The following is a 16,028-nucleotide window of genomic DNA, read 5'->3' on the forward strand; positions in this document are numbered from 1 at the left end:
AATAAATAAACCGAGAGAGCTGGTCGTGCGGTTAGGGTCGCGTAGCTGTAAGCCGGCATTCGGGAATGGGTGGGTTCGAATCCCACCGCCGGCAGCTCTGAAGTTGGTTTTATATGGTTTCCCATTTTCACACAATTAAGGTCGCGGCCGCTTTCTTCCCACTCCTAGCACTTTCCTATCCCACCGTCACCATAAGACCTATCTGTATCGCCGCGACGTTAAACAACTATGAAAAAGAAAAGATCGTTCAAATGTACCCTTTTGAAACAGTGAAGGCATAAATTCGTGCGTCGGGCGTCGATCACGCTATGAAACTGATTTTCTGTGGGGTAGGGTAAAGAAACAAGATAAAACATACGTATGATAAGTAAACAAACATTTGGATGTTGTTAGAAACCACCATTCAAGTTCTAATACTTTTCTCGCATACCTCTATAAAATACATACTGCCTTACTACAGAAAGTAAATTCTAAATAATTACAGTATCAGTAGACAGTGGTCTATCCTGTAAATACACAGATGTACAGTGACTTTCGGATTGTTTAGTTGCCTACCCTGGAGGATTCCAAACACGTGTGCGGATTAAAATATTTGGCCCGCCGTCGGCCAGCGCTTGGGCCAGCGAACAAGTGGTTAATGACGATAGAATGTGTGGTTGATTACTCCAATTGGGCTGCATTATTATTTTATTACTTAGTGTTGTTATTGGTCCATTGACGTGTTTGGTAAAGCACAATCCTCATCATGCCTGCTCTTGAAGAAAGAATAAAATCTCTCGTGATTAAGTTGCATGAAATCGATGCCTTGAAATTTGGTGATTACAAAATGAAGGTTGGAATTAATTCTCCGGTGTACTTTGATTTGCGCGTTATTGTATCGCATCCCGCAGTTATGGTAAGTATTTACTTAACTGGTATCAAAACCGTAGTTTGTTAACGTATCTGTGCACAGTATTGATTTTACAAGTGTGAGTACGATTTTAATCGAAGGTATGAACGTGGTGCTCAAATGCTAATATTTGTTTGATAAATTAACTGACCCGTACAAGGCAAATAATAGCATTAAATTTCAAGGCGCTGCATACTCTGGTCGGAGACGTGCGTCTGAGATAACGATACATGCGGCGTCCGGCAGTGGTGGTGATTAATTTTACAAAGTGTGGGCGAAGAATTCAAGGTTGTCGGACAGGTTGGACAACTTTTGTAATTGACCGGTCTTCATAATTTTTTTATTATTATTATCATCAATCAGCCACTACTGTTCTGCATTTAGGGCAGTCCCCCAGGTGGAAGATTCCCTATCTGTTGTTTTCCTAGCCTTTTCTTGAATGATTGCAAAGAAATTGGAAATTTATTGAACATGTCCCTTGGTAAGTTATTCCGATCCCTAACTCCCCTTCCTAAAAACTAATATTTGCCCCAATTTGTCCTCTTAAGCTCCAGCTTTATCATCATATTGTGATCTTTCCTACGTTTAAAGACACCACTCAAACTTATTCGTCTCATTCATAAAACATCTTTCACTAATATTATTAGTAAGAAACCAATAATATTAACTAATAATATTAGTATTATGTTTCATAAAATTATTAGTTAATAATATTAGTTATTAGTGTATGAGTCAAAATTATTAGGAGATGTTCCTAATAATATTAGTAAATTGTTTCATAGACAACGTGACTAATAAAAGTTACTCATATTATTAGGATTATTTCCATGAATGTATTTGACACATAATTCACATTAATAGTGAAACCAAAGTGAGCGGTATTTTAATATTTTGGCATAAAATCATGAAGATCACTGAAATGGTCGACTCTGATTCAAACAGTGATAAGGAACGAGTGTAGGTATTCAACGTTCAATAAATGTTACGTCAAAAACAGCCTGTACTGACATGTAACAAACATATGAATACCGGTATAATGGGAGATTTAGGTTAGATTACATAAGTTTTGAGTATTTACTTGATAGGATTGGTAGGTAATAAAATGTTCCACTGCAAGGAATGAAGCATAACCTTAAAATAGCAGCTTCGCATTGCACTCCACCGGTTGGTAGTGATCCAAACCAAACCCCATGGCACACACAGCACTTGAAGGGCCTTGGCCTACCAAGCAACCGCTGCTCAGCCCGAAAGCCTGCAGATTGCGAGGTGTCGTGTAGTCAGCACGACGAATCCTCTCGGCCGTTATTCTTGGCTTTCTAGACCGGGGCCGCCATCTCACCATCAGATAGCTCCTCAATTCTAATCACGTAGGTTGAGTGGACCTCGAACCAGCCCTCAGGTCCAGGTAAAAATCCCTGACCCTGGCCGGGAATCAAACCCGGGGCCTCCGAGTAAGAGGCAGGCACACTATCCCTACACCACAGGGCCGGCATGGTTGGTAGAGATACACAGACCGAGCTCGATAGCTACAGTCGCTTAAGTGCGGCCAGTATTCGGGAGATAGTAGGTTCGAACCCCACTGTCGGCAGCCCTGAAGATGGTTTTCTGTGGTTTCCAATTTTCACACCAGGCAAATGCTGGGGCTGTACCTTAATTAAGGCCACGGCCGCTTCCTTCCCACTCCTAGCCCTTTCCTGTCCTATCGTCGCCATAAGACATATCTGTGTCGGTGCGGCATATCAGAAATACAATGATACTGTGCACCACTACCTAACCAGTGTAGTGCAATCTGAAGCTGCTGTTTTGAGGTTAGTGCTTCATTCCTTGCAGTGGGAGATTCTAAGATATTACCAATCCTATCAAGCACATATTCAAATGTTCTGTAATCTAACCTAAATCTCTCATTGTATTCATATGATTGTTCCATACCCGTATAGGCTGTTCTTGGACGACGAATATAAACTCTCTCCTCATCACTATTTGAATCAGAGTCAACCATTTCACTGATCTTCACAATTTTATGCCAATATATCAATATACCACACACTTTGGTTTCACTAATAATATGAAATATGAGTCAAAATACACTAATAGAAATAATCCCAATAATATGAGTAAATTTTATTAGTTATGTTGTCTATGAAACAATTTACTAATATTATTAGGAACATCTACTAATAATTTAGACTCATAAACTATTAACTAATAATTTTATGAAACACAATACTAATATTATTAGTTAATATTATTGGTTTTTACTAATAATATTAGTGAAATATGTTTTATGAAACAGGGCCCTGATGTCATTGCATGCCATCTCTCCACTGATAACTCAGAACATACCTCCTTTGAACGAACCAACTGTAAAACCTTCAACCTAATGTTCATCCATACAGTTGGTGAAACCCCAATTCACGATGTGATCTAGTCGATATGAACACATTTGCGTAAACTTTCATCCATACAGTAAGAAAAATCAATGTTACACTTTGGACATTATCTAGTCATTGTAAAATAAAATAGTTTAATTGCTTCCTTGTTCACAAATTCTGGCTTTTAATGTACATATTGTAAACTATGTAAATATCAACTTTTGAAAATATATTTTTAGCATAAGACCATTGTATTTAGGATTAAGTTGCAATGTTGAATAGATTTAAGACTTGACCTTAAGATTAGTATTAGGCTGAAGATGCCCAGAATTGGGGCGAAACATGTTCCTAACTAGTGTTTATAATTCATGTAGAATTTAATCACTACAAAATACAATTGTATTGAATAGGTGGACACAGTAATTTTATTTTTGAAAGAATTTTACATACCACTTAGTTCAGCAGCTTGTCTCCTTTCTCCCAAGTCCTCCCAGCCAAAACCCTGCCACTCCTCTGTCGGAAATCACCCAGAACAAATCGAGCCCCTCCCCCCGGATGCTCCACATCTCCCGAATCAAGCAATCCTGGTGAGGGTCCCACACACCGGAATCATACTTCAGTTGGGGTCCCACAAGAGACTCGCACGCCCTCTCCCCCACATCCCCACCACAACCCCAAACACCCTCACAACCACGTGCATAAATCTGCGCCTTCTATCCGCAGTCACATCCACGTGATCACCGCAATAAGATCCCTCCCTATATCAACACCCAGGCACCCACAGTTATTCCCAAAAGGAACCTTCACCCCATCAATGCAGTAACCAAAACTGAGAGGACCCTTCCCACTCGTGAAACTCACAACCCGACTTTTAACCCCGTTTATCATCATACCATTGCTTACCCTTAGTGGCAACGTTTTAACATTTGTATTAGAAAATTACGACCCTGCGGCGCTTGCACAGTATTGTTGGTGGTTAAATGTATATAGGTAGGGATGCTCCCTTTTACCTGTGTTATAAGGAATGTTTTGAGCCAACGACCTCGACATTTGATCCCTGAATACAAGCCATCATCTAAGAATATTTTTTCGAAAGGGTGGTGAAAACACTGGGTTTAGTGGTGTTTATCATTTTTGCTGTTTTAAGAGTTTAAAAAAAGGATTAATCTGCCCAAATGAAATATATTGGGAGAGATAAATTTGTCATAGTAACATATCACATATTTTATTATACACTAAGCAGCACGAAAAATGCAGCACTTCAATTTCTTTCAGAACTGAAATTTATTTTAAATTTGACACTTTTATGACACTAATCCACTATCTTATGATAGAGTATTGTGGTACGATCCCATCTAAGTGTCTAACAATGAAAAGAAAAGACGATTATAAACAAATAGAATAAATTAAGTCAGTGATGCACATTTCAAGGAAATATTAAGCTCATAAAAGTAATGCATTTCTGTTTTGATGTTATAGGCCCTACGCTTCACAGACCTCGGGGACCTTTCGCATCTTCAAAAGCGTGTATTGCCACCTCTTGCACCAGTGATGGCATTCAACCTTTCAGGCATGCTCCTGATTAATATGGTAATGTCCTGTTGGGGAATCATCTTCCATTCTTCCAGGAGGGCATTCCGTAGGTCCTGTAGGGTCTCTGGATAGTGCGACGGGCTCTTCTCCCCAGCTGGTCCCAAACGTGCTCAATAGGATTCAAATCAGTTCTTCAAGCAGGCCAGGCCATAACACGAATCCATGTTTCATCCCAGAATTCTCGCAACATGTGGGCATGCTTTGTCGTGCATCAGTGTAAAATCATCACCAATAAATGGAGCGAGAGGCACAACACACTCCAGAAGAATTTCCTCCACATACTGATGTGTGGTAATGCTCCCATTCTCCACAAAGACCAAATCCGTCCTCGCAGTTGTATTGATTCCTGCCCACAGCATCACAGAACCACCCTGCAAAAAGGCATGCTGAATGAGAACTTGCAAAGGGAATACCTTTCCCCTGGCCTTCTCCAGACTCTGTTCTTTCAGGTGATCGGAGGCCAAATCGTAACTCATCGGTGCACAACACTTGATCCCATTGTTGTACTGTCCAGCCAAGATGTTCCCTTGTGAAATGTAGTCGAGCTGTGCGATGCTCTCTGGTGAGTTCCAGACCTGTAGCTGGTCTTTTAGACTTAAAATTGGCTTCTTCCAGTCTTTTACATGGTTCCCTCACTAACATTGACCCCTCGAACTTGGTGGAGTCGATTTCGTGCTTCAAAGGTGGTGGTGTGACGGTTGCGGAGAACTTGAAGTTGTAAGAAGCGGTCATCTCTCTCCGATGTTGCTCTTCTCGGGCCTGATCCTGGTCTCTTTGCAAAGCCTCCAGTTTCCCTGTACCTTCGTACAGTTCTGGAAATTGTGGAAGCTGTAGTCCTCAACACTTCTGTAACGTAATGCATGCTGCAACCATCCTCTACCATAGCAGCAGCTTTTGCAGTTTGTTCTGGGCTTAACGGCATATTTACACCAGAAAGCTGATTAAGACAATCGCAGAAAGATCGTACAAACACGTGTGATTGAAAGGGAAACAATTAAATGTACAACAATAAGCGCTACAAGAGTGGGAAAACATTATGGGTTCTCATCCAGCGATGTATTTTCCAGGTTGTGTGAGAAAAACAATTGAGGCTAGTGCAATAAACAATCATTTCATTGTTTGCTTGCAAAGCAATACCAATAACATACCCCGTCTTTAAAAAATTGGTTGAAGTGCTTCACTTTTATTAAATACATAATTACACAATAATTACACATCATTTATTGGGTGTTGCGTTTTTCAAGGCGCTCAGTGTAGATAATTGCAGCCAGTGGTCATTAAATAAACAATAATTGTGTACAGTGTGCAGAAGGTGCTATTCTGAGCAAAATTTTGACAGTTAAATTTTAATTTCATGTGGCTATTTCTAGCCGAGTGCAGCCCTTGTAAGGCAGACCCTCCGATGAGGGTGGGCAGCATCTGCCATGTGTAGGTAACTGCGTATTTTTGTGGTGGAGGATAGTGTTATGTGTGGTGTGAGAGTTGCAGGAATGTTGGGGATAGCACAAACACCCAGACCCCGGGCCATTGGAATTAACCAATGAAAGTTAAAATCCCTGACCTGGTCGGGAATTAAACCTGGGACCATCTGAACCGAAGGTCAGTATGCTGACCATTCAGCCAGCGAGTCTGACAATTTTGATAGTGAGTCTACTCTTTGTTTACAGACCATCACATGGTACCTATCACACTCTTTCTTGCACATAAAAAAAGAAACATAATACAATTTGCTTTATGTCACACTGACACAGATCTTATGATGACGATGGGATAGGAAAGGGCCAGGAGCAAGAAGGAAGCAACCTTGGCTTTAATTAAAGTACAACCACACCATTTGCCTGGAGTGAAAATGGAAAACCAGGCAATACCATCTTCAGGGCTGCCGACATTGGGGTTCGAACCCACAATCTCCCAAATGTAAGTTGACAGCTATGTGACCCAAACCACACAGCATCTCCTCCACAGATTTAATCGGGGCACGGTTCGTGATATTGCTTATTTGAACATGTTTTGAAGTTAAATCCATGGACTGCAAAGCGTGTTACAAGGTGTAACAGACTGTAAGCCTGTACAGATGGCGCAGCAAACAAGTCCTATGTTCAACAGCGCGCGCACTGCCTCTATGTGAGCATAAGGCAGTAGCGATCAGTGAGACATTGATGTTTCAAGCAGACAGTGTATGTCAACATGGGTAGATGTAAGGATGTGACAGAATGGCAAAAAGGGACAGACAGTGTATGTCAACATGGGTAGATGTAAGGATGTGACAGAATGGCAAAAAGGGACAATCATGTTTGGTTGTACCCATTGCCATACGGTGTGTTAAGTTGCTGGATTTGTTGGTGTTACGCAGCAGACTGTTCAGTGTGTCAACAACTACACATGGCCACGAAACACAATGTCAGAATTGCGGTCGGTAAAAGATCCTGACTGAGAAGGACCGGAGACACGTTTCACAGCTTGTGAATCACAATCGCTTCCAAACCCGACAGGAATTGCTGCACTCAATGAATGAAGATCCATCCCAACCTGTTAGCGAGGGAACATTGCAATGGGAACTGCATGCAATGAACATTTGGATTCGGTCACCTCTCAAGAGGCCATTGCTCACACAGGCACATAAAGCTGTGCAGCTTCAATGGACTAGAAATCATCTAACTTGGACAGTAGCTGACGGGCGGAATGTAATGTGGTCTGCCGAATCACGATTTTGCCTTTATTCCAATGACGCACATCGTCAAGTGCACCGAAGGTCAAATGAAGCATTTCATCCTGGATGTGTGCAAGGTCAGGTTGAAGCCGGAGGTGAGTATGAGATGTTTTGGGGGTGTTTTTCGTATCATAGATTGGGCCTGCTCACTGAGGTGACCACTAACATGAACCAGCATGTTTATTTAAACATTCTGGATGATCACGTGTTGCCTTTCAGTCGACATCTGCATGATGAGTATGCTACTGATCCTTGAGTTTTTAAGATGACAACAGCGAAATTCATCGGGCTGGACACATATATGACTTGTTTTATGAACACTCCACCACCCTATTACATCTTGATTGGCCTAAAAAATCACCTGACTTGAACCCCATTAAAAATCTGTGGGACTTGGAACAGTGGGTAAAATGCAGATATCAGCATCCTCGCAATTCGGTGGAATTGCACAATCAAATCCTCAGACAGTGGCTTAACCTGGATGCAATGTACCTGCACAATCTTTTGGACCCACTTACTAACCGAATCCCGGCGCTTATCAAGTCCAGTGGCGCAATTACACGGTATTAAATTATGCTTGTAATGATTTAACCAGTCCGGCCCCGCGGTTCAGGGGGCAATGCGTCCGCCTGTCACTCGGCGGCCCGAGGTTCGATTCCCGGCCGGGTCAGGGGTTTTTAATTGTAAATGATTCATATCCCTGGCCTGGGGACAGGGTGTTTGTGTCGTCCTAAACGTTCCTTTCCTCACATTCAACAATACACTTCCGCAATTCCACTTACACGCAGGTTCCTCTCAAATGGTGAAAGTAGTGGCAAAAGATCTGCAGACGTCGACGCCACAAACAAATATCATTTAAAAAAATGATGATTTATCCAGGGGTGACTAATTGTTTTGACCAGTGAACTTATTTAGTTTGCTTGTAAATTACCTGAGAGACCATTCATCCATAGTACTTGCTAAGCTGCTGTTTGTTTCCACAAGTATAATCTGCTCACTGTAGTTGATGTATGAACCAGAATTTTTATTGCATGTTGATCCATCAAACAGTTTTGGAAGAGAACAGCTTTTTTTTTTAAATAACACAAATGTCTTGTCTTTTCACAGAGAATGCTTGCAGAGTTGATGTGGGACTTCACTAAATCTGATGTAGAATGTCAACATATTTGTGGTGTGCCATACACAGCTTTGCCCATTGCTTCAATTATATCAGTTACTGCTAACATTCCAATGCTCATCCGTCGGAAAGAAACTAAAGACTATGGCACAAGAAAACTCATAGAAGGGAAGTTTAATAAAGGTGACAAGTGCATCATAATTGAAGATGTTGTAACTTCTGGATCCAGTATATTGGAAACATATAGGGTAAGTATGCTAGATATAAAAAATGTAACTTTTCATTATTTATTTACATATTTTATGCCCGCATTGGAGCATTTCAATCAAACCATATACAGGGTCTCTCTTATAAAACCAGACCGAACGCACGGTGTTTGTACTCGGCGCTACAGCAGCTGCCTCAGCTCAACTTACGACGCGCGCAGCTGCCCAGCTTTAAGCGTGTATACGATCTTATATGAAATCTTACTTTATAAAAGATGCTGGAAGTGTCATCATTTATAATTAGGGACTTCATAAACACCATTAGGATTTTCTGCACACCAATAGCAAGAGTTATGACTGTTCACGCGACCATTAAGATAAAATCTGAAAGAGAAACACGAGCTGTGGGTCGAATAAATGATCATTCACTGATACAAGATACCACTCACAATATCTTACTCTTGGCTGGATCAGCAGGTTTTAAACAATGGACCCATGTAAACCTGTATGGTTTGATGTATAACAGCTTTGTAGCTTTGTGTGCAGAAGAAACTGAAATCCCTACTTGTCGTGGTAATTTTGCAAGTGATTTATTCGGTGACTGTTCAAGATTTGCACCAGTGTCATCTAGCTCTTCCTCTGTTAAAAACGGCAGTGGTAAAGAAGTAGAGAACTGGAAATAATAATAATAATAATAATAATATTACATTGAAAATTTCTCACATCTGTTCAGGACTCCATTTTGAATATTATTAGGTCCTGAAATGTTGCATTATTATTGATTTTGTGGGTAATATTGGAAATAATTGCACATACGAAGTATGGGGATATATTTGTGATAGCCATCTTTGTTTCCAGAGATGTGGTATAGACTGGTTACTTTGATTTTACAGCAAAGCATGGAACTTCAGACAGGTGAGGAAACCATTGAAGTTACAATACAAAGCATGGTTGTTACAACTCCTCTAATTTAGTAGCTGTAACTTATCTTAGCAAATTCAGGCCAAGCTCTGTCATTAGAACAGTGGCTCCCTTCGAGAGGCTCTTAACTGTCGCCATGGCGCATACTGCCCGCACAGCATGGGGAAAAAGTAATTTAGTAGCTGTAACCTATCTTTGTAAAATCATGTCATGTGACGTAAAGCCCCTAGCAAAAAAAAAAAAAAAACTCTGTCATGAGGAAAATGGCCCCATTCGGTGGCCACACTCCCCTCGAGAGGCTCGTAGCTATTGCCGCGGCGCATACTGCCCGCACGGCATGGAAAAAAATTAATTTTAGCTGTAACCTATCTTTGCAAAATCCAGACCAAGCTCGGTCATGGGAGGGGGCCACACTCCCTTCGAGAGGCTCTTAACTATCGCCGCAGCGCATACTGCCCACACGGCAAGAAAAAAATATAATTTAGTAGCTGTAACCTATCTTTGCAAAATCCAGACCAGGCTCTGTCATGAGAACGGGGGCCTCACTCCCTTCGAGAGGCTCTTAACTATCGCTGCGGCTCATACTGCATCATGAATACATCCTCATACTTCATATGTGCAGTTATTACCAATATTACCCACAAAATAACTAAGAATGCGACATTTCAGGACCTAATAATATTCAAAATGGAGTCCTGAACACATGTGAATAATTTTCAATGCAATATTATTATTATTTCCAGTCCTCTACTTCTCTACTGGAGCCTCTCCCCGGGCTAATGACTGGGGTGAATGGCTAATCCAAAGCATGTGTTTATTACAAGAAAAATGCCTTCTATAATTTTTTTAAAATACAGCAGGCCTACAATATAAAGTAGACTATAATACATTTATAAAGATAACCCACCCACATTGTTGTGCTCTAAAGAAGTCTGTAATGGTTCTCTGTTTTTGTTCATCTGGTTCCTTACCTCGAAAAATATTTTGCGTGCGGCAGTAATGTCACCATATTCAAACCCCCTTTGTCCCATTGAATCCAACAGAGTATCTATACACTGTAGGGCCACAGAATGAGAAACACCTACTTTTTCTTCAGCCTCACTTAAATTGTTGTCACTACCATTTTCAGCACAGACATGAGCAATGTCTTCATCACTTAACTGTTGAAATCCTTGTTGAAATGAGTCGCTCAAAAACTATTCAGTTAAATGAGTCGCTCAAAAACTATTCAGTTAATTTATCATTGTCAATTTCTTCGAAGCCCTCAGCTTTCTTAGCATGAGCAAGAATTTCTTGAGAACTGTCTTCTTCGCGGATATCCTGTTCTTTTATTTGTGGTAGAATTTTCCTCCATGATCATAATAGGGGGAAAATGAATATTAGATTGGACTATAATCTCTACTGGTCTGGAAATGAAGTAAAGTCTAAGAATAGAATAGGATTTTTAATACATAAAGACATAGATGCTTGTAGTGAAGTTGAATTTGTTAGTGAAAGGATAATTAAGTTATCTGTGAACTTAGTAGGGAAAAAGTACAATGTGATCCAAATCTATGCTCCACAAGTAGGATGCTCAAAAGAGGAAAAGGCCAACTTCCTTAATAACTTGGAAGAACACACTGAGTATGACAATCTAATTGTAATGGGTGATTTTAATTCACAAGTTGGTTCACAACGAACAGGATATGAATCCACACTGGGCCCTCATGGAATGGGAAACAGAAATGAAGAGGGAGAATATAGTATGCTAGACCTATGTATGAGAAACGACCTGATAGTGAGTAACACTTGGTTCAAGAAAAGGGACTCCCATAAAATCACAAGATATAGCTGGGATGATAAAATAGGTACAGTAATAGATTATATTCTGATAGATCAAAATATGTGGGAAAATGTCAAGGTCATTCCAAGTGAAGACCGTGGTGGAGACCATAGACTGTTGGTTGCAGTTATTGCAGAGAAAAGACCTCCCAAAGTCTGTAACACAAGAGTCCCAAAAATAAAATCTTGGCGACTGACCGAGCCAAACGTAAAGGAAGAATTCGGGGAAGGTGTCCCAGTTTGCTGCCGAGAGAAGAACTGAAATTGGTAGATGAAGAATGGGATACTGTAAATAAGGTTGCGGTTGGTACAGCAGAAAAAGTATGTGGACGACAGAGTCAAATAAGAAAACCTAAAGAAACTGCCTGGTGGAATGATATTAAAAAGGCTATCACTGACAGATACCGTGCAAGAAGATCCTTACATCAAGCAAGAACACGGGGAGATAGACATGAAATAGAGGAGAAGCTGTCACTTTACAGAAAGAAAAAATTACAGGTCAAACAGTTGGTTGTAGCTGAAAAGCAGAAATGCAAGGAAGATCTGGCTACCAAAATAACACAGGATGGAAATTTAAAAAAATGTTAGAATAGAATAGAATAATTTTTATTGTCGTTAGGCAGCTGGCCTGCCTGCTGTCATTTTGATGGATACAGTACTTTTGCATCCATCTCTTGGCACAGGCCAGAGTAAAGTGTAGCTTCCACCGAAGTCCCAGTCAACACCCATGGCTGTGACAATATGGAAGCTGCTGGGGTATGGGTGGTGCTGAGTACTGACATTGAGCATGACGAGTGCATCTGAGTGTTATGAAAGGTGTTGCTCATAGGGTCAGTCGTGCTGCAATAGTACTTTCTGACCCAGTGGGGAAAGAAATGGCAAACTACCTCACTCCTCATCTTGCCTAGTACGCCTCATTTTGGTGCTACCATTGGTTTTTGGGGTTTCCTTATAATGGCATAACCTTTGATGGTGCTATTTGAGGATCCAACCAGCCTCTGGGCTGATGACCTAACAGACAGACAGGTAACTGGCAGTTGCAATGGACAGAGTCATAGGTGCATAGTTACAAAATATTACAAGTATCTCATTAAGCACAGAAAATAAATAACGATATACACAAAATTTAAAATAAACATAACACTATTCGTCCAAGAGAGTGATAAGTAACTACTAATTTACCAACGTGTTAGGATGGCGTTGGCCTTTATTACCCCCCTTGAAACAGTGTTATTTTTTCTTCAAATTCAGATACTGATAGAAGCTATTGGATGTCAGCCAATTTTTAAGGGTTCTTTTGAAGTTACATAGGGCCATATCCTTAACTTGGGCAGGTTGTTTGTTGAATAATTTAATGCCATTATACCTATAGTTTTCTTGTGTTCTTCTCAGCCTAACATGTGGTAAATCTAAATCGTTCGTATTTCTTGTGCCATATGAGTGTACATTGCTGCGAGTTGTTAGGTTGATGAGATTTTCTTTACTATTGAGTATACTATGATAAATGTATAATGAGGGAGGAGTCATAATTGCAAGGTCTTGGAACATAGGTCTACAAGACTCCCTGGTGGCCTTTAACACATTTTATTGCCTTCTTTTGCCACTCGAACACATCTTGAGCCCCTGTTGAGTTACCCCATAACATGGTACCATATGATACGTGTGAATGAAAGAAGGCATAGTGTGCACTCATCATCTGACTACTACTAACTGATCCTTTAAGTCTGCGAAGCAAAAATATCACTCTAGCCAGTTTTGTACATAACTTTTGCGTGTGTGTGTTCCAGGTTTATTTACAATCCAGATACAATCCAAATAATTTGACAGAATTTTGATCAATATTACCCAGACCTGAATTAATTAAATGGAAGTAGATCATTTCTGTGTTGTTATTATTTAGAATAAGTTTATTTGCCTGCAACCAAGAGGATGATTTGTGTAGCATTTCTATCCTTTCCTCCTCAACATATTTTAAGTCTCTATTGCTTGTTATTATAGTAATATTATCTGCATAGAGCACTGACCTACAGGATAAATTACTAACAATATCATTTATATACACAAGGAAGAGGAAAGTTCCTATAACCGAACCCTGAACCACCCCTGTTTTTATTTTGAGAGCCCCAGATCGTTGACTTTTTACCAGTACAATTTGATACCTGTCATTGAGGTAGAATGTAATTAATAATAACTCTAAATCTTTCACGCCATATTAGCTAAGCTTACTTATTAGTATTGCATCCGCCCTCTACCCTACAGGCTCCGGCGAAAATTCTACAGGGTCGCTAATGGGTTAAATCAAATGGGCGCATAACTTAAATTAACTTAGCGGCATACAGGGTATGAGAAGACGGGGCATACCTAACTAGAATGAGAACACATTCCTATAAAGTTTAAAATAAATTAAATCGGTTTATTGAATTGTAATGATTGTGGAAATGAAACATATATACTAATGAGGTACATAATCAATTCTACATTCTGTTGTGAATTGTTTAATGAACTCTGGTGTTGCGGGATAAGTCCGAGTACTATCTATCGCGATGCAGTATGCCATGACTTAACGTGAACGGAAAACATTTATCATAAACACTGAAGCTATCCCATATTACTGGGCAAATCAATTCTACACTCAATGCGACAAGTCTGTGTGACGCCTACTATAGAACACAAAAGTTATATCCCAACGGAATAACTGAAGGTAAATTATCCAATCTGTACAAGGATCAAATATCAGGGTTTAACCGAACCCTCACTTGAATACACAAATCGCCACACCGATGGGACAAAACCATCGTCGATGCTAAACATAATCACTACATGTTACACAAAAATATCATAAAATAATCACACATTTTATCCCACCACTGTGGAATGATTGTACACACGCCCAGGACTGATCTGATGACCCCAATGTTGCAGGTAACGCTGAAAATCCTAGCTCCATTTGTGTTCAAATAAATAATAATAATAAAACAAAATATTAAGTATCAGCTACCGAGTTGCTTATTACCAAAATACACTAATCAACTGTGCTAAATACCTCCATCCACATGGTTCGCGCTAGCAATATTCAGTCAGGCAAAGCCTCTCTCGGTCCGAAGTCCCTTCACTCGAGACCTTCACACAAAAAAAGAAAAATCTAGTTCAAGGTCCCTTTAACTATACATATTACCTCAGTGCACACTATAATACTGAGGTCAATTCCTCATTCATAATTCTCTACATGTGTGATTACAACACCTCACACCGTGAGTTCAAACTTCAAATCATCCTGACTTCAAAAATAAAAAGGAACCTCACTTCCATATGTATTTCGTACACAGCTGAATCTCTGGCCTCCAATGCCACGTATTCCTCCAAACATCAAGACACCGGTTTATAATACTACTACTGCTATTATTATTATTATTATTATTATTATTATTATTAATGATCTCAGCTGTCACTATAAATCAAAATTAAATCACAATTAAATCATCACATGGTAATTAACTCATAATTAAATTACAATTAAATCATCACACGGTAATTAACTCATAATTAAATCACAATTAAATCATCACAACTAATTGACTCATAATTAAATCACAATTAAATAATCACACAGTAGTTGACTCATAATTAAATCACCACACGGTAATTTAAAAGCATCACACACATTGATTAAAGCTACTCAGATTAAATTAAAACAGTCCGTAGCTAAATATTTCAGTGGAGGGATTGGGGTTTCAGTCCCGTGGGCATCTCTTGTAGCTCTCTCACTTCTCACGTAGCTTAACCTACAATAATATCACTACACATCCAAAACTAACTGTGCCGGATCAATTCCAGCCTATCTTAAATTATCAACCCTTGAATCTACTAAACTACTGGTCTTAAAAATCAGTAAGAAACTATGAACTTCCCAAATTATATAGATAAATGAATTTCTCCCCCGCATATAAATATCCCATAATTAAATATTTTCATATTTACAATTAAAGCCTCTCAGACTTGTTACTAAGGAAAAACGACGTGCTCATCTTTTGCACATCTACATTTAAATAAAGTTTAAATCCCTAACATTATAGCTACAGTTTTACGACAAATAATTCCCGTCCCCTCCAGCCATGCATTATAATTAGAAAGTACTCAGCCTACATCCTTGATTACACCTTCGTCAGATTGGGTGGTCCATGTTGGGGTTTAGTACTGCTCCATTAGCAATGAGGTGATCGCTGATAGCACCAATTCACAACCGAGATGAAATTCCATGGTCCTCGGTTGATGATGACACCTGCTGTTACCTGGGCACAGAACACGTCACAAGTTTAATTCCACGATATGTACGACTGCTTCACCACGCACGTTCACACGCGATCTTTGATAAATTAGTTCCGAATCAAAGATTACCGGT

At 39.8% G+C, this 16,028-nt stretch overlaps 1 protein-coding gene across 1 annotated transcript in view; it reads left to right on the top strand.

The window, feature by feature from the left end:
* Positions 1–591: 591 nt before the first annotated feature.
* r-l (rudimentary-like) overlaps positions 592–16,028 on the top strand; it is a 60,834-nt gene continuing 45,397 nt past the window's right edge. The window contains exons 1-2 of the mRNA XM_067149100.2: positions 592–895; positions 8,672–8,929. Of these exons, the coding sequence (XP_067005201.1) occupies positions 746–895; positions 8,672–8,929 (408 nt within the window). The 5' untranslated portion in view covers positions 592–745. The remainder of the gene's footprint in view (positions 896–8,671; positions 8,930–16,028) is intronic.

Source organism: Anabrus simplex, chromosome 6 (assembly GCF_040414725.1).
Source record: "Anabrus simplex isolate iqAnaSimp1 chromosome 6, ASM4041472v1, whole genome shotgun sequence".
NCBI classification, from domain to species: Eukaryota; Metazoa; Arthropoda; class Insecta; order Orthoptera; family Tettigoniidae; genus Anabrus; species Anabrus simplex.